Source organism: Epinephelus lanceolatus, chromosome 1 (genome assembly GCF_041903045.1).
Source record: "Epinephelus lanceolatus isolate andai-2023 chromosome 1, ASM4190304v1, whole genome shotgun sequence".
NCBI classification, from domain to species: domain Eukaryota; kingdom Metazoa; phylum Chordata; class Actinopteri; order Perciformes; family Serranidae; genus Epinephelus; species Epinephelus lanceolatus.
This window is the reverse complement of record NC_135734.1, coordinates 42519780-42545282: the sequence shown is the minus strand read 5'-3', so window position 1 is coordinate 42545282 and position 25503 is coordinate 42519780. Positions and strand designations below refer to the sequence as shown.

The 25503-nt window shown below is 41.7% G+C and overlaps 1 protein-coding gene across 1 annotated transcript; it reads right to left on the bottom strand.

Moving 5' to 3' along the window:
• Positions 1-222: 222 nt before the first annotated feature.
• Positions 223-25503, bottom strand: LOC117257155 (protein SSUH2 homolog). Its single transcript, XM_033627098.2, has 12 exons — positions 25391-25503; positions 22508-22588; positions 22190-22265; positions 21903-22032; positions 18439-18499; positions 15645-15769; positions 12983-13042; positions 12714-12793; positions 10745-10837; positions 9152-9257; positions 8732-8839; positions 223-6627 (listed from the first exon to the last, which is right to left on the bottom strand). Exons 1-12 carry the CDS (start codon positions 25398-25400, stop codon positions 6487-6489), a joined length of 1071 nt encoding a protein of 356 aa, XP_033482989.1. The 5' UTR covers positions 25401-25503; the 3' UTR covers positions 223-6486.

Sequence of the window (25503 nt, the reverse complement as noted above, 5' to 3'; positions counted from 1 at the left end):
TTTTATTAAATGAATGGTGGTGAAGAAAAAAAATTAAATCTAAATGAAAAGTAAAAAGCTTTATATATAATTTTACACACAATTTTAATTATTTAATTAGCTGATATTATTTTGTTCATGTATTCAGTTATATTTTTGACTTGTCTGATATTAAATTTTGTCAGTTTCAGGACTCCATACTGTTTCACAGGTGTAGTTGTAAACAGAGGTGACAGACGCAGGTGAGTCTCTGAGTTTATTTCCATCTTTAACAGAAACATGTGATGAATAATCTACTGTAACAGAGTATTACTGAGTACTAGCAGAGTAATAACAGTATCAGGTTAGTAGCAGAGATGTTTGTTAGTCACAGTGTTGTTTTAAGGCATTTCCATTGCAGATAAAGGAGCATTCCACCCAATAAAAGCTTCATCACTTTCCAGCAGCAACACTTTACTTTGAGACAATAAAAAGCAGGCGCTGCATCCGAAACCACACGCTATGCACAACATACTCAGTATGTGTAGCCTATAAGCCTTTAATATACTTTTGTGTACATAAACAGTAGTATGTGTCTTTTTGGAAGCACTGAGCCGTAATAACCATGTCACTTCCTGTGAGCCTTGCCGGTTAGAGACGCGTTACCATGGTAACCCATGCCAACTTCAGCTCTACCAGCAATTTAAAATGATGATTTAAAAATATATTTCGCTTGGCAAAGTGCAATCATACATTTAAATTTTTAAATTTAAGTGATATTGACGGTACAGAGGTGTTTTGGTGACTGTCCACCATCATCTGTTATGAACACTGTCATCTACTGATAATTGGTCATGGACTTCCATGTCCCAATACGACGCGCAAGGTACCCTGGGTGCTTTGGTTATTAACGTTCCTGGACGCCATGTCAAGTTCTGCCTGTTACATGCATTGTTTTCTTTCAAAATACACTTCTGTTTTCACAGGAAATTGACTGTTTACATACAGTCTCTTTCAAAATAAACGCACTACATTGGTACAACACCCCAAATTTTTTTTTTTTTCTCCTTCAACAACAAACACGTGTGGTTGGGTTTAGGAAAAAAGAACAAGGTTTGGCTTTAGAATCTTACGGGATATGAACACCACTTTCTTGGGCGAAAGTCAGTGTTTGTTGGACCCATTCACCACCTCTCCCGCCCACCACAGTTGGACTTTCACCGCCTAGACTTTTGTCCTTGTCACGCTGTTTCCCCCTGACGCCCCCGGGCGCAGTTAGATACCCGGCATCTAACCCACTATTATTATCAAGCTGCAATTCCTTTTATTTTCATAGTCAGTGACACAAGTTGAACCTTTGACCTCATCTTCACATTCGTCACAAACATGGAGGACTCAAGCGATGAAACTTTGCAGGTGGTGGGACGAGCATGCTGAAATGTTTCCTAACCTGCAGTGATTGCACAAATTGTCACCATCCCAGCAATGACTGCAGCCAATGAAAGAGACTTCTCCTCCACTGGATTTGTAATTCAAGAACAGCTTAAGAATAGCTTAATATGAGGGACTGTAGCCTCTGTGTGTTTAATCATGGGTGTTGGTCAGGTCGCAGGACTTTTATTAACGGGTGTGGGTGGGTGTGGCTTTGACTTAGACTTAATGACGGGTCGGTTCTGGTACTGAGCTTTAAGGGTATGGGTGGGTGGAAATCAGATGCAATTTGTGTACTAAGTTTTCAAACAAAACTAAATAGCATGTTAGGACGGAATTTCGGACGCAGCCAGAGTCACTTGAACATGGAGCTCATGAACGCTCTGAAAATTTACAGACTGCTGAAAAGTGTTGCGCAGACAACAGAAAAAAAAAATAACAGCTTAAAGAATCAACCACCAAAGATAAACAATAAGCAGCATAGATATTATCAAATGCAGAATGGAAGGAATATTTAAATCAGCTAATATATGTGGTTACATAAATATAAATATATGAAAAATATATGGCCATTTACACAATAAAACCTGTAAACCTGAAGTGGCTTCGTCCTTTATGTCACAGGTAAACTGGTTAAACTGAAGGCAGTCAGCAGAGTATGTTACTCACACAGAGAGCGCCCTCTATAGGAGCTCCGCTGTACTGCAGGAGGGCCGTTTAAAGGGGCAGGCTGTGTATTTGTGTTCTGACATTAAATGTTGATGTCAGCTTATGTTCAATGGTAAATTCAAGTTAATCTTTCCAGCATTTTTTTTTTTTTTGCAATTTTGTCAAAATAAAAAATATTTTCTTTTTCATCAACAACCTTAATATTAATATATTCAAGAGGACCAAAGCAAGACTCTGACACATTTCAATCTGTATTTGTGTTTTTAATGAATACATTTGTGTCTTCTGATCCACGTGGATCATGAGGGGTTTTGAATTAGTTGCTATGACGATGTTGCAGTTATGTACAAACCTTTTTTTTTGTATTTCTGGTGCAGCTGAAAGTCTCAAACACTGTACTGAGATCTGACAGTTGCTTTATGATACAGCTGTTATCAGGTGGAAAACATAAATCACCAAAAGTATTTAAGGTCTAACAGAGCAGAACAGCATTTTGTGAAAGCACCAAAGAGTTTGACTACACTTTTGTTGAGGCTAAAAGTTGTAAAAAATGATCATAGCTCATTGAAAGGTATAAAGTAATCACAAGCATTGGAGATACATGTTTCGGGTTGCTGCGTGGATATTTCAGCTGTCGGCTCAGTAAAGTTTCGTACAAAAAATGCCCTTTAGCGAGGCAGCTTCACAGAATAAGAGCTGATTGGCTGAGAGTCAAAGCGACAGAGAAACAGTCTTAAAGGCTTTTATGGACCTCACACAGGACAGGAAACATTAAGCGCTTGGCAAAGCTTAATATTTATAATAGTGTTATGATGTAATTGCTTCTTAAAATATCAGAGTTTTCTTTGCCATTTCTTTAATGGCTGAATGTGACAAACTTTAGTTTATTTAATGCTTCTTGTTCCTGACACTTCACACTGTCAGAGGTGCCACCAAGGGGTGGCCAGGGGGGGCACAGCCACCCAGATATAATTACTGACCACCTAGACCACCTTATACTCATATGTTACTTTCATTTACAGTTCCACCTTATCATTGCTCCAAGCAAAAAAATTTCTGGTCTTACTTTTCGCCATCTCCGTAGTATTATTATCTGTAACTACAAAGCAGACGATCTACTTCCTGTTTACATTGTTATGCACATGCCCAGTATACGTAAATGACCATGTGATAGGCGTTCTCAGGTGTGTTAGTGTGGACGGAGATTATTTCTGCAACAGTGCTAAAATGCTTTTGTGAACTAAGAGCAGAGGTTTGCATATGGACGAAAGGGACGTGTCCCGACCAATATCTTAGGAGGACAGAAATGTCCCTACCAATATTTGAGTGAACTTGTTTGGAGTATCCCCACTGTAACAGCTCTGTGCATGACAACATGGGACAAATTGTGCCTTGTACTGATTCAGCCGGATGAGAAATGTTTCAGTTAGTTTCAATATTTCTCGTCTGATGAGGAGCAGCGGATGGTGGCTTAAACTTTGCCTCCAAAATGGGGATACTATCAGCAGAGCAATAACGTAATACACAGCGGACGATAGGGCAGGTAGATTCTTTTTTCTTGAAACATTTTGGCTTTATTATGGCTAAATTGCAGTTTATTACAGTATATTATATTATATTATATCATATTATGTTATAATATATTATATAATATTGTATTTTCATAGTATCACAACTTTTTTCTTGACTTCTCAGAGAACACAAATACGTGGGATGTGTTTTGAATGTGCAGGAACTTTTGACATGAGCATAAATATCTCTGTAACACATAAACTATTAAAGTTCAGGGGTTTATAATTGTTATGAATTCATTTCTCACTGATGTGAAAAGGTGCCATGTGCACATTTTACTTTCCCAACCGAGAGACACTGGACAGAAATGTAAACTCTGCCAACATGTGTGGTGACTCAACAGGGACTATGTTAAATTAGAAGTTGATCTACAAGAGCAGACATATTTGAAAGCAATACCGATGCCTAAGAGCCTCACTACATTAAATTTCATTATAGTCTATTTTTATATTTTGAACTGTTACATAGAGCCTGATTTTTTTTTACATTAATAAAGACATTTACACCATAAATTGGTGCATAAAAATCACCAGAATGCAGAAAATAAAACGTTGATGCTCAAAATTTCCTGGGGGAGAACCCCCATACTCTCCGCTTAATATGTGTCCCTCCTAATGTTGAGGTGAAACCTGCTCCCTTGGTCACTTTTTAAACTGTCTGAGTTTATTGTCCTGTTAGCGACTGAGCTAACTAACTCGCTAACAACAGCTCTTTAATGAAAGAAATGATTTACAATCCCGAGGACAAAATGCAAGAGAAAAAACATCCAGTACAGAGAAATAGAAAGAAGCATTATTGTGTCTGATCAGCACTGGCGTGTTAGTAGTTAGCTCGCCATGCAGCTACAGTGGTTCACCAGCTCATCCTGTAAGCAGTCAGTACATCACCGAGCTTCTAGACCAAAACATTTAGCGAAGACAGGGACAAATTTCGCTTCAACACTTCCTGGTGTGACCCGTCCTTCAGACAAACAAAGGCTTTTGTTACTGGAGTCACAACAGCCTTGTTGTGTTTGTGTTGAAGCGTCTGATCTCAGCAGTTTAAACACTGGAGTGGTTTCTACCTTCATGTAACATTAAACCACAGAGAGAACAGCTCAGGTAGAAACCAGGTGAACCACATTCTTTTGTTATTGAACTGTGTTTCTGCTTCCCACACAGAGCAGCAGGTCACTCCCTCCGTCACCTGATCGCACACAAATGCAATATCACACAGCACTCATCATAAATGTAACCTCAGTGAGATGAAAACTTCATATCTCCTTTTTTAAACTGCTCTCCACATGTGACTGGCTTTTCAGGGCGTTTTCATACGCGCTACGATTGATTCAAACTGTCCCCGAGTTTTACTTCCCTCCCCACCCACTCCCTTGCTGCTCAGCGTTCACATTAGTAATGTTTTGTACCTGACTACACTTGCAGAGTCATCACCTGCAGGGCGGCAGTGGCTCAGGAGGTAGAGTGGGTCATCCACTAGTTGGAAAGTTGACCGTTCGATCCCCAGCTGCTATAATCTGCACGTCAAAGCATCCTTGGGCAAGACACTGATTCCCAAATTGCGTAAGTAAGAGTACCAGTGTGTGAGTGCATGTAAATGTTTAACTGAGTAGCGGGTGGCACCCTGTACGCTTCACCTTGTAAGGCAATATATGAGCACAAGTGCCATTACGTGACATTTTTGCGATGCTACAGTGTAGAAAAGGTTGCAGCAGACAGGCACTGCTGCCTCAAGGACTGTCAAATGTGGACTAGCGAGGCAAATCTCTGTTCCCACATGGAGGTAGAGCAGCTGCTGTCAGGCACTGGAGCTCTACGCTTCCTTCCCGAGCTCCAACTGCAGGTTGAAGGGAACAGTGAGGCCAGATCCGGGTCTGTCAGCGCTGGGCTGCCTTAAGGCATCGGTATTAAACTGAGACTGTTTCCTAACTTGTTAAATCACCTTGTAGTCACATTGAATAGCAGTACAAAGTACAAACACAGTACAAAGTGTTCACACTAGTCAAACAAACTGGACTTTGGGGTCAAGCGTACTCAGATCTGGGCCTGGTCCCTGATGTGAAAGCTCCCTTACATATCATGAATCTGATCTGTTCACATCTGGAGAAATTAAAAGTCCTGCTTGCTCTCAAAAAGCTATAATTTGGAGATATGAGGTTTCCATGCAATACTGAGGACATCAAATGGCACATACTGGCATGTGTTTTCAGTAAACTGTAACAGAAGAATATCTTTGGTAAGTGGTCATGGTGTCAGAGACATGACGGCCGACACAGGTGTCCACACTGAGACAATAATCAGATACAGACGGTCAGTTTAACTATAATATTTCAGTCTTAAATTTGGATACCAGCAATTCAGTTCTCCTCTTGTGAAAGATTTGTCTAGTTAAAGTATAATTCTTGATATGAAGGTTATTATTTTGTCTCATCAGGACACCTGGTGGCGCATCACGGCGTCCTAAAAGGAGGTAGAGTCTGAGTGGAACGGACAGTTCTGGAAACACAAAGAGAAACACATGAATCCCTCCAGGAGTGTTTCGTTAGTGTGGAGCACTTAATAATCAAATATTAAAGTCAGCACTGAGAAAGTTGTTACTCTCCCTTTTGTTGTGAAGTTTCAGTTTGGCATTCATTTCAGGCAATTTTCTAAATTCAGTTTTCATCATCATATAACATGCAGATTTCTCCACAACACTGGGACCTGACTACTCTGGGATCCCAGTGAGCACCACCAGAAAGATCTGTGCAGTAACTGGTTAAAAGTTGTCCTGGAGGGAGGGCATGGATTCAAAAAAAATAAAATAAAAAAAGAGAAAATGGTAGTTTGAGACAGTGTGTGTGTGTGTGTGTGTGTGTGTCTACAGAATGACACAGCAGCAGGTTGCTGGGTAATTGTCGGCGCTGACTTGGTTCTCGTTGCCGTAGACGTAGTAGACGTGGGAGTCGCCTTTCCACTTGTAGTTGACCTTGGTGATGGGGATCAACTCCACCGTCTGCCTCTGAGGGGCAAAGAGAGAGGGAAATGTTAAAGGAAAAGTTTCACATTTTTGGGTATCACTTGCCCTCTTTCTTTCTGAGTGTTAGAAGTTAAAAACAGTTCAAGGACAAAGCATGTGCAAATTTGCAACTTTTGTCTTCTTGTTTTTATTTACTGCACCACTGATGGCTTTGTTTGCCTTTTCATTTTCTCTTACTCTAATGTTTTTTAAATATACTCCACCATCTCCCTAATGTTTGACTTTCCCTCTGGCTGGCACCCCAGGCATCTGCCTTCATCGCCCACGGGAAGATCTGTCAGTGGTGTTAAGACTCTGACTGATGATCTGTTTACAGAGCAAACACTTCAACTTTGTGCTTCAACTGAACTGTTTTCTTTTCACATTTCAACTACTGTCTCATTTTTCAATAAACAACTCAAACTAAACTCTCTTCAGCTGAGTCCTCAGTTCAATTAAATAAGTTCACTGCAGCAGGTATGAGTCACATTTGTTTCCCCGACACATTTTAAGACTCCTAATTAATGCATGATGTTATCCTACATGAGCACTTTACACATCTTCACAGACACCATATTTATGACAGTAATGCCTGACATCACTCATTCATATCGACCTAATCTCTTCCAATCTTCCTGCACTCACATCATCTTTACTGAGAGACTGAGAAATATTTAGACTTCTATTATCCTGTTTCACTCCTGTCTCCTGACTTGATATCTGCACAAGCACTCAAAATTATGTTGCTTAGACCAGTGGTTCCCAACTGGTGGGTCACAGTCTATTCTGAATGGACTGCAAGTGACGCGCAAACATGTCAAGTTTGTAAAAAACACACTTTATTTAGAAGTACAGTGAATTTCTGGCACAGAGCTTCTATTTTGAAGTGCTGTCTTCTACTGTAGAGTGAGTGAATAATGGACAGCTATTTGACACGTACAGCAAACTAGCTCGATGACAGGGCCAAGGAGAAATCTGGACCCCCTGGCTGGATCTGTTGGACCACTGACTTAAGGCCTGTTTCCACCGAGCTGTGCGGTACAGTTCAGTTCGGTACGCTTTTTTTCCATTTCCACTGTGAAAGTTGTGGATGTTCCCAATGGAACTGTTCTGTACCGTCCTCATTTTTGGTCCCCCCTCTGTTGGGGTACCTAGCACACAGATCTGGTACTAAAAGGTGGAGCTGTGAACACTGCAGTCTGATTGGTCAGTAGAGGACGGCCACTCTGCTCAGGGCTGAGCTGTGTCTGGTTTTGAGGCTCATGTAACCTCTGTTCATACTGTGGAGAGTTTTATTAGTAAACTGTAACTATAAAATTAAAGGATGTTTTGCTGCCTCTCACAGCAGCTGGAGTCTGAGAGAAAATAATTTAAGTGGGCCGACTGCCGGCAACTTTTAAGGTGGAACGTTAACTTGTAATGTTACTCAATGCATCAGCTGACGACTTGAATCCATCAACACACCTTGAATTTCACTGTGACAACTTTGACCGTCACTTTAGTTTTTATATGACATACACTTTTAGTAATGAGTGGATCTTCAAGCGTTTATGTACATTAATGTCGACCAGATTATGTGAACTGCATATATTCCAATCTTCACTCGGAGGAGAAAAAAAAGCATCAAAGAGCGTTGTTCCTGTGGGCAGGTTATAAACCCCTGAGCTTGCCTGAGAAGGACTAAATGCACAAACCGACTATTTTTAAATATCCCATGGAGAGAGACTCTCACTGCAGCCTGTTCTATTTTGTTCTGAAAATGAGCAGCCTCGTTCTGTGGACGATAAACGAGGTGCAGACTGATAAAGGAGGAAATACAGTGAGTGCTGGATGGAGCAGTGAGTGACAACAACCCCGCCCACATTTAAGATTACTGTTTGCAGTGGAACCGCTAGGGTCTAGGTACCATGTCTGAAGGGTTACTTTGGTTCCAAAGGTACCATACTGAAAGTGTTTGGTGAAACAGGGCATAAGACTACAAAGATTGATTTCATTTACAGAAATGACAAAAAAAGAGGGGCCTTAATGATAGCTGAAATACATTTTATCTTTTCATAATTTGGGTTGTTCCTGAATGTTTCAGTCATGCAGTCGTCTGCTGACCCACCTGCTGCAGGATCCTGGAGGTCTGGGCGTACTTGCTTTGGTGTTCTCTGATCAGACGGTCAGAGGCCTCAGAGATGGCTGGGTTTGGGAAGCCGATCAGTGGGTAGAGCTGAGAGGAGACAGACAGAGAGACTAACACTCAGTGCTGACAGTAAAACAGGCAGCTAACAGTAGCAACGTCCTTAAATCACCCCATGACCTCAGCTGTATTTGAGGAACATAATGAAGGGAGGAGAGTCAGGGTTTCCTGTTTGAGATAAAACAGGCAGTGAAGTGAAATCACACTGAAAAAAAAATCATGTATTCTACAGGATGAGTAGTGCCTAGCAGCACCACTCCCTATTTTTTTTACTTAAAACCTTGAGACTGTAAATTTAAATGCAATTTTAGTGTGTGTGTGTGTGTGTGTGTGTGTGTGTACCAGGTACTGGTTGTTCTTGAACAGCTCCTTCCCGCTCACTGAGCGAAGATCATCGACCTTCAGACCAGAGTTCTGCTCGATCACGTGGTCCTCCACATTGTTAGTCCTTAAACACACACATACACAAATACACTGTATTTACAAGGCATTTATTCATATAAAAAACACACACACAGGTAATCATATACACACATACATAATTTTAATCAGTTATTTAAATTGGAAACAGTGTGAAGAATTCTATCAGGTTAAATTAACATCATGCAGGTATTTATCTTTCCACCACCAGAGGTCACCAAAGTCTGATCTATGACATCACCACTGCTCACCAGATCCTTTTGATAATTTATGAAACTACATTAAAGCCACTGTGTGTAAAATTTAAACAACAAATTTAAAATCATTTTTATGTCATGAGGTTTTGTCAAGGACCATTAGAACCTCGTCAGTGACCCTTGGAACCTCCTCAATGACCACTGGAGGAGCTCTGAAATCCCCAATGAGCCCTAGAAGTTATTTAAAGCTCTACAACCCCCCCTCAAGGACCACTGAAACAACTTATGATATAATTCAGGATCACTGAAAACTCTGCAACAACCCCAGGAACCTCCTTCAGGACTACAGAAACATATTCAGGGACTACTGGAACATCTCCCAGGACCACTGGAATATCAAGGACTCAGGGAACCTTCTACAGGACCCTTGGAAACCTTTGGAATCCCTCAAAAGACCACGGGAAAATCTTCAAGAAGCTCTGGAATCCCAAATAAGCCCTGGAAGTGATTTAAGGCCTAGGGACCCCTCTCAGGGACCAGTGGAAAATCTTCCAGAACCATTGTGACATACTCAAGGACCACTAAAATCTTCACAATGACCCCATGAACCTCCTTTAGGACCACTGGCACATTTTTAGTGGACCTGAAATATCTCCAAGGACCACTAGAAACCTTCTCAAGAACCTTTGGAAACCCCTGGAACATCCCCATAGTCTACTAGAAAATCTTGAAGGAGCTCTGGAATCCCTCATGAGCCCTGGAAGCTATTTATGGCCCCATGGACCCCCTCAAAGACCAATGGAAAACTTTCCTGGAACATTGTGGAATATTCCAGGACCACCTCAGCAATGACCCCAGGAACCTCCTTCTAGGACCACTGGAATATCAGGGACACAGGGAACCTTCTCAAGGACTGCTGAAACCCCCTCAAAGACCCCTGGAAGGTCTCCTGGAATGTCCTTTAAATCCTCTCAAGAACCCTATATAACATCTTCAAGGACCTCTGGGACAATCAATGGCCTGAGAAACTCCATAAGGTCACTTAGAACCTCCTCAAGTACGTCTGCAACACCCTCAAGGTCTCAGCAAACCTCCTCAAGGACCTTTGAAGCCCCTCAAAGACCCCAGGACACTTTTCATTGACTTCTTAAACTTCATCTCCATTGACTCCTGAAAACCTAATGAAACATTATAATGATCTCTGGAACCACAAGCAAACCCTTGAACCTCTTCAAGGCTCCATAGAAGCTTCTCAAGGACCACTGGAATCTAGAACTCCAGGACCGGACCCCATAACAGCCGTAGTATCAGTACTCACCACTCCACTTTGAGCTTGATGTAGGTCAGCAGCTGTCGCTTTCCTTCACAGGTCTCACACTCCTTCGTTCCCCGATTATCACACTTGTTACAGCTACACACACACACACACACACACACACACACACACACACACACACACACACACACGGTCAGACATGACACACATGTTTCACATTCTTCAGTGATATGATCGCAGTGTATTGACAGTACAGTGCCATTTAAAGGGCCATACCGCTTTTTCTCATGTTCTCTCTCACAGTTAGTCAAAGTGTGGCCCACTGCCTAGTGGCGGCCCTCAGAAACATTTTGTGCGGCTCCTTAACATGACATGAAATACATGTATTAACCATCCGCGACCCATTTCAATACTTTAACCTTCAGTAGCTTACATTTAAAGGCATACTACGTCACACGGAATTAATCACTCTCAGTCAATACTTAGGACCCCGCTAGTAGAGTGTGCCGGTGTCTGTATCTACAGAGAACCTGCCCTCTGCCTGTGTTTTCTTATTTTCTGGAAGCGTATACTTTCAAGCATGTACTTGAAATTGCCATCATGGAGGCGAAGCTCCTGGACCAACTGGTGGTGCTCAGTCGCTCTGTAGGACCAGAGGACTCCCTGTAGTTAGAAGTCATTTTTTGTTATGCTCAGCCTGACGATAGACAGCAGGTTGTCAAACTGCCCTTGAGTCATCCTAAAATATGCCTGGGAAATGACACCATCATGGAGGAGAAGCTCCTGGACCAAGTGGTGGTACCCCCATGATCCTCCCTTTTGTTAAGGGTCTCATGTACCCACACAGATCTCTGTCTTCCTGTGTCCAACAAACTATTTACTGACAGCCTCTCACCCTCAGCCAGAGCTACAGCAAGTACCCTCTGCCTCAACATTTTAGGGACTAGATACTGATTCCTGTGAAATAAATAATAAACAATAGATTCATTGTACGGGAAGGTTAGGGTAAGTAGGTGATGGGGTGGTTGCCTGGCAACAATAAAAAGGCGCAGCAAGTGTTTTTCTACTAGTGGCATTTGATTAAAATAAATAAAAGCCATGGCGTGTGCCTCGTGTTAAGCAAACTGCAAAATGCTTTCTGTGTGATCCTGTGTAATTGGGGCCTAAAAACATAGCGACCAGTCGACTCGAAGGGCGAAGCTGAGCCACACATGCACTCCTGCATAGTATGCCTTTAATACTCTGCTCGGCTACTGCATCAAATTGCACCGCTCTGATTTAACTCTGTCATGTTAAGAATGAAAACTTGAAAGCAACAGGTTGCATGGCAGCTAGTGGCACCTTGTGAGTGTCGCTGGAATTAACGTCATTGATGCTACCTCTGTTATCTTAAGTTAGCGATTTCGGTGGACAGTCCGCAGTTTAACATGGACGAGAGCTGGAAAAGCCACTACGGAAATAAATGCTGTATGGTTGAGGAGAAAAGGAAATTTCAGTTTATCAAGTCGTCGGCCTCATTCTCCGTCCTTGAAGGCATCGCTGCAGGGAGATTTCATAGCGGGATTTGTAGTGAACGGATCAAACATGCAGAAAAAGAAGCCTGGCCCTTTTAGTGTGGTCATTTGTGGATCGTAGAGAATGGACAGGGAAAGAGACGGGGATGACATGCAAAAATGGTCACAAATTAGACTTGAAGAAATGTCTTATGGTTATAATCCTTAGGATTTTCATTAAATCAAACTTTGTTTTTTTATTTTTTTAAGCAACAGTCATTCAGTGTATTTATATTCTGTAATAAGGTCTTGTAGTTTACAGTGGTGAAGTACACCATTCACGCCCTGGATTCTTCCCACACACAAGGGATTCAAAGAAACTTAAATCTTAAGGATTAAAACTTTAAACCCCTGAGTCAGCGTTTCCAACCTTTTTGGCATGTGACCCCCGTAAGAGAGAGACATATACATAAATCTGATAAAGCATGACAGAAAACGTGACATTTCTCTTTCATTACTTGTCTTTGCCTGTAGCGTTGCAGCGAGAGCAGCTCTCATTATCCCTCATTCCAGTGCCGTTACACACCCAGCATGGTTTCTACAGACAGAGACACACACACACACACACACACAATTATATTTGTTGATTAATCTACTACATCTTCATCTTCTGATATTATATCCTCATCAAACTTCTCCTGTCTTCAGTGTTGTTATATATGTGTAAACTGTAATCACTGTAGTTTACTGTTACTGATTATATGAACGAGTGATTGAGTCTTCTTACTCCACTTCCCTGGCACTCATCGCACGGCATCAACCCCGTGGCATGGCAGCTGAAGCACTCCTAAAACACACACATACATACACACACACATGCAAAGTTAAAAATACATTTACTGTCTGTTGGAGTCACACTAACGCACTGGCTGCACCCCAAATTCCATACTAACACGCTACTTAGCATGTTAAAACAGTATGGGAGAGTTTTTAGTTTGTAAGCAAACACTTAACCCTACGCCAGCATAAATATCCCATAATGCAATGCAGCAGACAGCAACGTTCATAACAGACAATAGTGGACAGCGACTGAGGCAGCTCTGTAACATCAATAACACTTTCATTTAAGTGTAAATATGTAAGAACATTTCACTTTTTAAATTGCCAGTAGAGCTGAGGCTGGGACAGGTTACCAAGGTTGCATGTCAATTGACAGGAAGGCTTTGAGGAAGTGCGTGGTAATTACAATTCAGTGTGTCCGAAACACAAATGTATAAAGAGAAGTGGATAATGTGCTGAAGGGTGGGCCCCATTCATTCAGGCACTACTTCCTCATTACTGGGAGTGGAGCAGGTACATTAGACTTCTGGAGACTTTCAGTTTAGTGCTCTGTTAACTTGAATGGGGATACAATGATTCAATAGTGCAGCTGCTGTAAACTTTACATACAGTACATTATCGGACCAAATGGATCAAATCCTGATAATCCTCAAATTCCCCTGATTTACAGACCTCTCTCGCACAACATACTGACCCAAAATCAAAATACAATTAAAAATTCTTCCATAACTTTTTGTATAGGCCCAGTTAATATCAGTGATAATATGGGGTTGTCACAAAATCCCATGACACACCTCAATCTGCATCATGGCACACCATTTGAGAATCACTGAACTAACTCAAGACCCTCTAGAACTACAATAAACCTCTAGGACCCTCTCAGAACAACCGAGGAACCTCTTCAGGGGTCTCTGACACCGCCAACAGCTCCTGGGAGCTCTTTAAGGCTCCATGGAACCCTCCTAAGGGACCACTGTGACAGGCTTGACACAGCTTAAAAAGGACCATCCAGTATTTTTCATCTTGCATCCTGTTTTCCCATGTTGTGGTGTCTGAGTGACTGATGGAGACGACAGTTTTTGAAAGTGGTCCATTACTGAGAGGGAGCGCTACAGCTGGCAGCAGCCAAAAAGGGTCAGTGTAACCACCCCTTCAATTTCTGTTCATTCAAAGTGTTTGGTTTTGCCACTAACAGGTTTAGATTGTTATTATGAGTATCTTACAACATTATGAAAGAACCCTTCAGAGAAATGAGTCTTTCGCTTCTTCCTTTCTGTTTTGTTTCCAAGTTTCACTATGAAATCACTTTTTCACACCGTTGGAATCAGCTTAATATTCTGCCATGACATTAAAAATCTTTCAGATAAGAGTAAGATACTCTCCGTACTCAAACACAACAAACTTTCACCGGCACTCCTCTCTCCAACTCTCATATTTCCACTGTTTTCTTCCAACAACAAGTTACCTCTCGTATGATTTCATAATGAAACTTATCATTAGCGAGGTTTAACACAAAACAGACCGGAACAAGCGAAAGCTACGGAAAAACTTTTCCTTTCTCTGAAGGGTCCTTTCCGTAACTTTGTGCGACACTTATAATAACAATCTGAGCCCGTTAGTGTCAAAAACAAACAGTTTTAATGGACACAAATTAATGGACCACACCTGCCCAGAGTGGTTACTAGGGCCCGACCGATTTATCGGCTGGCCGATTTAATGGGCTGATTATAGCCATTAGAGAATAATCGGCAATTTTCATCACTAAAAAAAAGCTGGGAATATGGTGTTAAACCTACCTCTGTTAAATTGGCAATAATAAGAAGAACTCTGGTACTGTGAACATACATCTGAATGTCTTAATTCATATAGACTTTACATGATTATTTTATTTCCCAAAGGTTTACTGCCTTTTTGCACATCATATTTTTGATTTATTTTGTATTCAAATTGTTCATATGCTGCTTGTTCCACACAATTTCTGATAATAAAAGTATTTGAAAATAGTAAAATGTTCTTCCTTCAATTTATATCTTTGTAACGAGTGTTTGAACTATATTTAAGCCATCAAAAGCAGGTATTTCTGGGTTTTTTAAATTGAAAAACGTAAAAATTTAATCGGCCGATATATCGGTTATCAGATTTTTTTATTCCATAATATCGGAATCGGCATCAGCCCCAAAAAATCCATATCGGTTGGGCCCTACTGGTTACATTGCAGCCTGTTTCGTCGCTGCCAGCAGTGCTCTCTCAAATACTGAACCAATTTCAGAAATTATTGTTTCCACGAGACAAAAACAAGGTCCATGTTGAGAGTTCTCCTCTATGAACACCTGGAACCTATTCAAGGACCCCTAGAAGCTTTTCAGAGACCTATGGGACCTCCTCAAGCACCATCTGAATCCTCTCACCCTTGAATGTTTTTCTCAAGGACCTCTATCACCTCCTCAAAAACTCCAAAAATATTCATCCTCTAAACTCAGAGAAACCTGCTCTCTGATTGGCTCAATTGGCCGTCAGCTGTATGTTAAAATCAAACAATGTTCAGGTCAACAGTTACATGACACAGCAGGTTACTATGGCAACATGGATATCTCCTATTAACCGATTACCCGGATGGAGGAGGTGTAGGGCACGCGGATCTCCTCTGTGAGATTAATAAAGAGGCTGGGAGTCTTGGTGGCCTGGATCTCCCAGGGCCGGGGGGCGGTCTGGGTGTAGAAGTCAGCCGGCTCACCTGTGAATCACACAAGAGAGACGTCACACCCACCTGTTAATCAAAAACACCTGACACCTGCTGCCATAGTAATGTCATCTGGGTTATCTCAGCCTGGACTTGGACACTTGACACTAGATTTATAAGTCAAGATGTGCCTGTCTAAGGGCTGATACATGTCATGTCTTTTACCACCGGGAGAATGTATGGTTGGGTGTTGGGTGCTACTCTTGTGCCAACTTTTAAGGGTGCAGAGGCAGGTGGCGCCTCCTGTTGCTATGTGACCATAACCTGCTAATTAGAAATCCCGAGTTCTTCCAGGTGATGTTCTTTAAGTGTGTAAGCAATTAAAATATCATCCTTGGTGTGGGACAGGTTGTGCAGCTTTGGGCAGACCTACACTAAAGTGATGAACATGATATGACAACTTTGTCTATCTCAGGGCGCAGGTGTAGCACCCTGACAAATAGGTACTTGGAAGTGCTTGCGTGCCACCATGGCGTCACTCTTGCTTTTGAACACACAATCCACGGGTCTACATACGTACATACAACAATGGATGTGAGGGTGCAAAAAATGCCGCATGTGAATGGCTCCTAACAGGCAGAAAGATGATAATCTAATGAAAGACACTACCCAAGTGTATTATGGGAAATAAAGGTTTGTGGAATTTGAGCCATACTAAGGACTAAAGCTGAGGATATCACGGGCTCTGCTGCACAGATTTTAACCATTTTTGTCCGTCAAAAACAACTTCATGAAAATGAAACACTGAATCATTGGAGGACTGATTTAATGTGACTGAGAACTGTTTCTCCTGTTGGTGTGTTCAAAGACACTCAGGTATCTGTTGTATGAGATTAGGTTGTTAGAAAGCAACCTTTTAATACAAGAAACAACCAAATTCACATCAGTATTTCATCACATGGTGATTGTTCTGCCTATTTGTTTGTCTTACTGAGCAACATCCAGAACAACTCTTTATGCTTAACTCACTTCTTCAAAGAGCTGTTTGAAGGTTCAGACTTTGTTTCAGGATTAAAGAACACATGACGCAGGCAGTTAAACTTCCTGGGAAACAATTCATTTCCATCAGCTCTACTTGCGATGTGTGTGCACTAGTGTGTTTAACCAAAAAGTCAAACCAATCAAGTCACCATAAATTGTCCCATCTTTCTGTCTGTGTTAGGTCAAAAACCAACCTGCCTTTCTCGCAACAACTGATGTATCCCATTGGTTTACACTCATTAACTTACAGGAATTAAATAACATTAAAGGGACAGTTTGGCCCAAAATCAATAATAGTAATCAATAATCAAAAATACCTTCTCTCCAATATAATGGAACTAGATGGCACTCAGCTTGTGGTGCTCAAAGTGCCAAAAAAATACATTTGAAAAACTCAACAGCAATGTCTTTTTCTAGAAATCATGATCTGGTTACTCAAGATAATCAACAGACCTTGCTGTGAGCAGTTTCAAGTGGGAACTATTTTCTTTTTACCACACTACACCAGCCAACCGTAACCCCTAGCACCACTGAGCTAGCTATCGTTACAGCTCAGCTGAGGAGGATGCCACTAATGTTTACATCTCTTGCTGTCACGACTATTTACCTCTCGTTCATAAGTAAATGCACACTTCCTTCTGTGCAGTGACACACTTAGTGGGTGCAGTTTGGTAGAAAGAAAATAGTTCCCATATGTAACTGCTCACAACAAGGTCTGTGGATTATTCTGAGTAGAAGGGTCATGATTTCTGGAAAGAGACATTGCTGTTGAGTTTTTCAAATGTATTTTTTGGCGCTTAGAGTACCGCAGGCTGAATGCCATCTAGTTCCATTAAATTGGAGGGAAGGCAGACAAAAAAAAATCCAGATCTATAAAGGCACCACAGGTAAGAGGAAAAGTATCTTTGATTTGGGGGCAGGGGTCGCGTTAACCGGATATTCTCGGTCATTGACCGTTTTTTTACAACAATGACCGGAAAATCTGAAGGCCGTCGGTCATTTTGACCGGTTGCAATTGGTATTTTCTCCTCACGTTCCTCAGTGCACGCTGTTGTTATTTTATTTTGAAAATTGGCCGGATTCTCTCGTCTTTTCTGTGTCCGACTTCCTGTTTGGTACTATCCGCTCTATCCAGCTTGACAGAAGAGCTCGCGGCTCACGTGATAAATAGACCAGACGCCGAACTGCGGTGTGTGGATGTCTGTTCATCTTTTCGTTCATGTCCTTATTAATGCACACTTTATAACTTGCTTGTTGGATTTATTAAAAACAAACGAATGAAAACTAAATGTCTTTGAATATCTTTATTATCATTTAAAAACGAAAATTAAAATGACCGGTAAAAATAGATTATGACCGGATGTTTATGACCCTGTCGGTCAAAATGACCGGCAACGAAAAAGTCTAGCGCAATGTCTGTTTGGGGGTGAACTGTCCCTAAGGATGCAATGACACCAATTCACTGCACTTTCATGCTCAGAACAGAGTTCAAGTTGAACAAACAAACATAACAGCATCATGCATAATTAAAATATAATGCACGCATTTCATGTCATGTTTGGGGCCAACACCAGCCAGCAGGCCACACGTACTAAATGGTACTGTACTGTCAATACACTGCGATCATATTACTTAAGAATGTGAAACGTGTGTCATATCTGACTCTGTGTGTGTGTGTGTACCTTCATGAGGTTTGTGGGCCCACTCAGTTGACCTGGACTCAGTAAACGTCTCCAGTCGATACTGCAGAACAGAAAACACACATCAGTTATAGACACTACACGTGCAGAGTTTCAACTGTGGTACAAATAGAAACAATAACAACATAATTATAATTTTTTAAAGTAAAAGATAATCACAAAGATAAAGGTAAAAGAAACAGAAACAGAGCAATGGTTATGTTAAAATAAGTGGAATTAGGAAACTGAATTCAGAGAGGACAGATGGTCCAGTCACGCTCCGTTCAACATTCAAAATAGATTACATGATTTTGATTTTATTTTATTCAGTTTGACTTACACTTCAGGAGGATCTCTAAATAATCGTCCATAAATCAGCTTAGAAATCATAGAAAAAATATGCTTCTCGTGACTCCAGATCTTGCTTGAGAATCATCACATTTTTTTTTTTTTTAAAGATATTTTTTGGGGCATTTTAGCCTTTAATTGATAGGACAGCTTAAGTGTGAAAGGGGGAGAGAGAGAGAGAGAGAGGGAAGGACATGCAGCAAAGGGCCACAGGCCGGAGTCAAACCCGGGCTGCCGCAGCAAATGCCTTGTACATGGGGCGCCTGCTCTACCACTAAGCCACCGACGCCCCAGAATCATCACATTTTTAAGTTTTCTTCAGTATCAAACTGATCCAGTATTAACTGTCCGAACATCTATGGGAACGTTTCAAACAAGAACTACCAACATCTAATTCAGCATAACCTTTAAAACTCAAGTTGTGCCCACAGCTAACTGACTGACTCTGTGGTCAAACATTATGAGAAATGAGGAGCCAACTCATAGAGCATGGAAATCCCCCAAATTAAAGCTAGACAAAGAATAATAAGGGAGGGGAGGGTGTTATCGAGGGGTGTTGGAGGGCTCAGCTGTCTTAATTTAAGACTGGTGTCAGACTTTGAAAACGCCCTGGTCCACACTGCTGATGCTTCATCAGTTCCCTATTTTTCCACCATTACAGTTTGTTCACATTTTAATGTCGCATGAGAGTCTCTGAGGTCCAATGACAGTCATGTGAGAGTCATCAGAGTCCCACAATTAAAGTGTTTATAAACTGCCGTGACGTGATGTCATACTGTCCTTAAACTGTCTCTGTGTGGACACATGCAGTCCTTCAAACGTGCAGCACGGAGAGGCAGCAGAGACCTGATACTCCGTGTGTCCCTGGTATGAACATATGATATGTGATCTGGGTGAAGAAGATTGCACATGTAAAAGAAGCAGAACTAACTACATTCAAAATGTGATCATATGGCCCTGACCACAATGTGATCAGATCACAGTCGCTCCTTTCAGTAGTCTGGCCTGCTGGTCTTATGTATGATTTTATTTTTTTTTATTCTTACTTCGTTTATTGGTTTAACTCACGTCTTATTATAATTTTAACTGTCAACTGTTGGTCTTTATTATTGTATTATTTCATTCTTACTTTTTTGATGGTTTTACTGTCTTATTAAAGCTGGGGTAGGAAGTTTTATTTTGGCGTCATTGGGCAAAAATCCCATGACAAACTTTGAGCACATTGTAATTTAAGTAGACGTCTGCACCTCCTCTCAGCTCTGAGAGGAGGCTAGATTTTCTAAAGCCTGTGACGGGAGACTTTGGCCAATCACAGGCCATTTTGGAGTGAGGGTGTTACGATTGGCTGCTCCAAAAGATGTAATGGCGGAGAACCCTGCAGATAAAGTTGCTATTCCAGCATCGGCTACAACTGTGAACACTGCAAAGCAACTTAAAACAGGAAAACGGATTTATAAAAAAGAGAGCTGAATACAGAGACTGACAATAAACAAAATAAAAAAGGGTGTTAATATCTGCAAAGCACATCAACACATTCTCACTACAACCTCGTCACATGGACGTTTGGTCATGGACTTTGCACGTCCAGATATAACGTGAAAGGTACCCAGGTGCGTTGGTTGTTTACATTCTAGGACGTGGTGTCAAGTTCTGCCTGTTACATGCATTGTGTTCTTTCAAAATATAGTTCTGTTTTTACAGGGAATTTAATGTTTACATACAGTGTCTTTCAAAATAAAAGTACAACAATGCAAATGGACGTTATTTTTCCTTCTAACAACTAACACATGTGGTTGGGTTTCGGGAAAAAGAACATGGTTTGGCTTTAGAATCTTATGGGACATGAACACAACTCTCCCGGGTGAAAGTCAGTGTTTGTTGGACCCATCCACCACTCCTCCCACCCACCTAACTCGGACTTTCACTGCCTTAACTTTCCTTCTTGTCCTGCAGCGTTTCCCCCCAAACACCGTTAAACTATAATTACGAGCAACCCTGAATCATGTCGACATTTAAGGACGGCTTTTTTCATCAGTGTCTGACGCCGCAAATCACTACCCAAGCGCCGAAGTAGACAACTTCTGAGTGAGGCCGGTTCTGGAATTCTCTTCCACAAAAACTACGGTCTGCTACAACAGTGTTCTCTTTTAAAAGCAAACTAAAAACATATCTTTTTTGACAAGCTGTTAGTTGGTTTTTAGGTGTTTTGTAGTGTTAAGAATAATGATAATTATAGTACCTTCTTATTTTGTCTGTTTTTATCATGTCATGTGTAATACATCATTATTTTATATCATATTTTATGTTTGCCATGTATGATGTATCTTAAGCACACTGAGTTAACGCTCATTGTATAAAATGTGCTATATGAAAAAAGTTGACTTGACTTGACACCTTTTCTGCTTTGAGAATCTTTGGCAGGAAACTGAGCATCAGATGGAATCTTTAAGCTTCCTTTGTTAAACTCACAGCCTGTGAACGTTGACTGCGAGCGGTGTCTTTGTAACAAACCTGTGCTTAAAGAGCGGAAAACCCGGAGACATCTGCACTCCTGAGGGCCCTGACTCTATCATAAGGCTGTGAACAGGAAGCCAAAAAGCAGTTAAAGTCAGTCGGTTTTTAGACTAATCTCTTTTGAGAAATCATCTCACACTATGGCACACAACTGATACAGACTCACACACCTCATACAGACTCTACACCTCAGGGTAGGATAACCTGCGTAGGAACCTTCCTCCATGAGAGACACTGACATAAGTTAAAATTATTACTTTAAGTTTTCATGCAATTACTTAAATAACTTTATTTGAGCTAACTGGTGAAAATAAATTCGCTACCAAATTAAGAGGTGGTCTGGTCTGCTGTTGATCTTAATTATTTTCATTTTAATTCATACTTCTTCACATGTATTATGTGTAACGTTTTATCTTTACACTGTCACATCGTGTCAACTCACGTGTTAGCTCACGCGACTTGTGATTCCACCTGAAATGTAATGTGCTACAAATAAAATTTTGCTTTTGCCTCATTGGTTCTGGGCAGACAGAGCACGACTGGAGCACCCTTCAGTAACAAACACACCAGTAACAGCATCATAAAGAGTGTGAACGTCAGGTCACCCTGTAGGTGTTGAACGGCTCCATGCTGGTGATGACTCCATCTTTGGCAGGACTTTCACTGTAGCAACACTGAGAATTCGCAAAGCTCTTGAAAGCCTCACGAGCCACGTCCTCTGACAGAGTGGGGATGCTGCAACACACACACACACACACACACACACACACACACAGATTCACATCATGAGTTAAACCAGAATACTTCTGAACGCCATTTTTTAATCTAACAAACACAGAGCCACATCAACATGTCATGATTGGCTGGTGAGATAGGTGATGTCAGGCCTTACTTCCAGTCCTCAGGTACAGGGCCAGGTTGGGGCGGGGCTATGGGCTCCATGGGCATAGGAGGGGGCAGGTAACCTCCTGCAGCAACAAAAATAAACCTTCATTGTTCATTTCAGATTGGGAATGTGGGAGAGTGAGGAGGGATGACATGCAACAAAGTGCCAGGGGCTGGAATCGAACCCGAACCTCTGCGGTGGACTCAGCCTGTATGGGGCCCACACTCTACCAGGTGAACTAAAGGTGGCCCCAGAAACACAAAGTTTAAGCTGTTGCAGCTACATGAATGTTATGTGAAGAGTTGTAGGCTGGACTCCTCTTACCTCCTCCTGCCACAGTGCCTTCGTAGCCGGGCACATTTCCAAACATGTTGGCCGCAGGGGCGGAGGGAGGGGGATACACAGCTGGAATAAATAACAGGAAACAGTTCAAAATAAGTGAAAACACTTGTTTAGGTGGAGTGAGGACACGCAAGGCCTTTAAAGGAAAAGCTCAACATTCTGGGAAATACTCTTGTTTTCTTTCTTGCACTGGAGCTGGATGAGAAAATCGATACCACTGTAATTGTTCGGTAAACATGAAGCTAGAGCCAGCAGCTAGTTAGCTTAGCTCAGCATAAAGACAGGAAAGGAAAGGAAAGGAAAGGAAAGGAAAGGAAAGGAAAGGAGGTGGTCATGAAGGGGAGAAGGGGGTATGAAAGGAGAAAAGAAGCTAGAGAGGGGCCGGAGAAGGTAGGAAAAGAAAGGAGGAGCTATAGAAGGAGAGATGTAGGAAAGGAAAATAGTAGATACAGTTGAAATTAAGTAGATAGGCAAGTAAAAGAGGACGTAGGACAGGATAGGACAGGATGTGGCTACGAAGGGTAGAAAGAGGTATGTAAGGACAGATAAGCTAGATAAGGAGACAAGAGGATAGAAAAGGAGGAGGTATATTAGGAGAGGAGAAGGTAGGAGAGGGAATAGAGAAGGGGAGGAGGTAAGAAAGGAAATGCGGAGATAGAGAGGAAAAGAAGTAGATAAGAAAAGAAAAGAGGAAGTAGGAAGGGACAGGAGGAGGTAGGACAGGAAAAAAATAGGTACGGAAGGAAAAGGTAAGGTTAAGAAGATAAGGAAGAAGTACAGATAGAGAGAAGGAGGTAGGATAGGAAAGAAAAGGAAAGGAAAGGAAGCAAAACAAGACATAACATAACAAAACAAAAGGAAAGGGAGTGGTTATGAAGGAAAGAAAGGGAAATGAAAGGACATATGTAACTAGAGAAGGAGATGAGAGGGTAGGAAAGAAAGGGAGAAGGCACAAAAGGAGAGAGGAGGGTAGGAGAGGGGATAGAAAGGAAATGAGGAAGTAGGGGAGGGCGAGAGAGAAGATGTAGGAAAGGAAAGTGGGAAACACAATGGAAAAGGAGTAGACAGGAAAAGAGAAGAGAAAGTAGGAAAGGAGAGGAGGAGGTAAAGAAGGCAAAGAGGAGGCAGAGGAGTGGATAAGATAAAGGACAGGAGGAGGAAGGAGGACAGAAAAATAACAAAGAAAAGAAGATGGTAAGGAAGGAAAGGGGAAGGTACAGATGGAGAGGAGAAGGTAGGAAAGCAAAAGAGAGAGAGAGATTTTGCAGGGGTGGTGGAGGAAGTAAGAAAAAAGAGGAGGGAAGGAGGAGAAGGTACAAAAGGACAGGAGATGAAGAGGGAGAGGAGGTAGGGAAGGAAATGAGGTAGGAAACAGATGGAAGAAAAGGTGTAGGAAAGAAAAACATGAGAGACAAAAGAAAGGATTTTATAGGAAAAGAAAGGGGAAGTCAGAAAGGAAAGGAGGGGCAAAGAAGGTGAAGAGGAGGAGAAAGGAAAGGAAAGGAAAGGAAAGGAAAGAAAAGGAAAGGGAGCAAAACATAACATAACATAATAAAAAGACAGGATGTGGTTATGAACGGAAAGGGGGTATGAAAGGACATATGTAGCTAGAGAAGGAAACAGAGGGTAGGAATGAAAAGGAGGATGTATAGTAAGAGAGGAGAAAGTAGGAGAGGGGATAGAGAAGGGTAGGAGGTGAGAAAGGAAAGGAGAAGGTGAAGGTGGAGGAAAAGATGCAGGAAAGGAGAGGAGGAGATACAGAGGACAAGGAGTAGATAGAACTAGAAAAGAGAAAGTAGGAAAGGAGAGGAGGAGGCAAAGTGGAGGCAGAGGAGATAAAGGACAGTAGGAGGTAGGACTGGAAAAAAGGAAGGGAGAAGGTTTAGAAAGAAAGACAGAAGTACAGATGGAGAGAAGGAGGTAGGAAAGGAAAGGAAAGGAAAGGAAAGGAAAGGAAAGGAAAGGAAAGGAGGTGGTTATGACGGGGGAGAAGGAGGCTAGAGAAGGAGATGAGAAAGTAAGAAAAGAAAGGAGGAGATACAGAAGGAGAGGAGAAGGTAGGAAAGAAGGAAGGATGAGAAAGGAAAGAAGGAGGTACAAAACAGGTGGAAGAAGAGGTGTAGGAAAGGAAACAGGAGATACACAGGGAAAGGGAGTAGACAGGGAAAGAAGAAGGAAGTCAGAGAGGACAGGAGGGGGCAAATAAGGCAAAGAGGAAGTAGAGGAGTGGAGGAGATATAGAAGGGCAGGGAGAAGGTAAAGAAGGAAAGGAAAGGAGGCGGGGCAGGAATAAAAGAGGAAGAGAAAAATCAGTGTGTTTCTGTTTATTATAATGTTCATATTCACATTATAGTTCCGCATTTTCACGTCCCATTTTACAGCAGTTTAAATAAAGAATATGTGTTGACTATACAGAGAAGAGATCTGAGACTTGAACGGAGACATTTAATGAATTAAATTTAACTAATAAAGTGTTTTTTCTTTAATATTCCAGCCCATATCAGATCATTTCTACTCACAATCTGTTTAAAAGCTGCAAAATCTTTAATCCAATTATAATCGAGGGGCGAGTCCACTTGCAGACATCACCTCCACCAGGTCTAATAAAACCCCGCCACACTTTGACACCTTAAGCCGGGTTTAAATGTACTCCAGTAAACAGAATACAGATTTATAACGTGTTGAAGTTGTATTTGTTTCTTTATGTAAGTGTTTGCGGGAAGCTGCAGCCGTGCACTCCTCCTCCGCCTCCGCCTCCTCCTGCTCCTGCAGCCTGACGGTGTCCTGCAGCAGCAGCTGGGTGGTGTTATGGTCAGTGTGGTGACCTGTGTCATGTTGTGTCCTGTGGAGTGTGTCAGTTCCTACCTGCGCTCATCCTGCTGCTGTTTGATCAGTTACCGTATCAATAATCCAGACAGTCTTCCCGTTAGCTCCACACCACCGTTACAAGGGTCCACCTTATTTTTATACAGTATCGG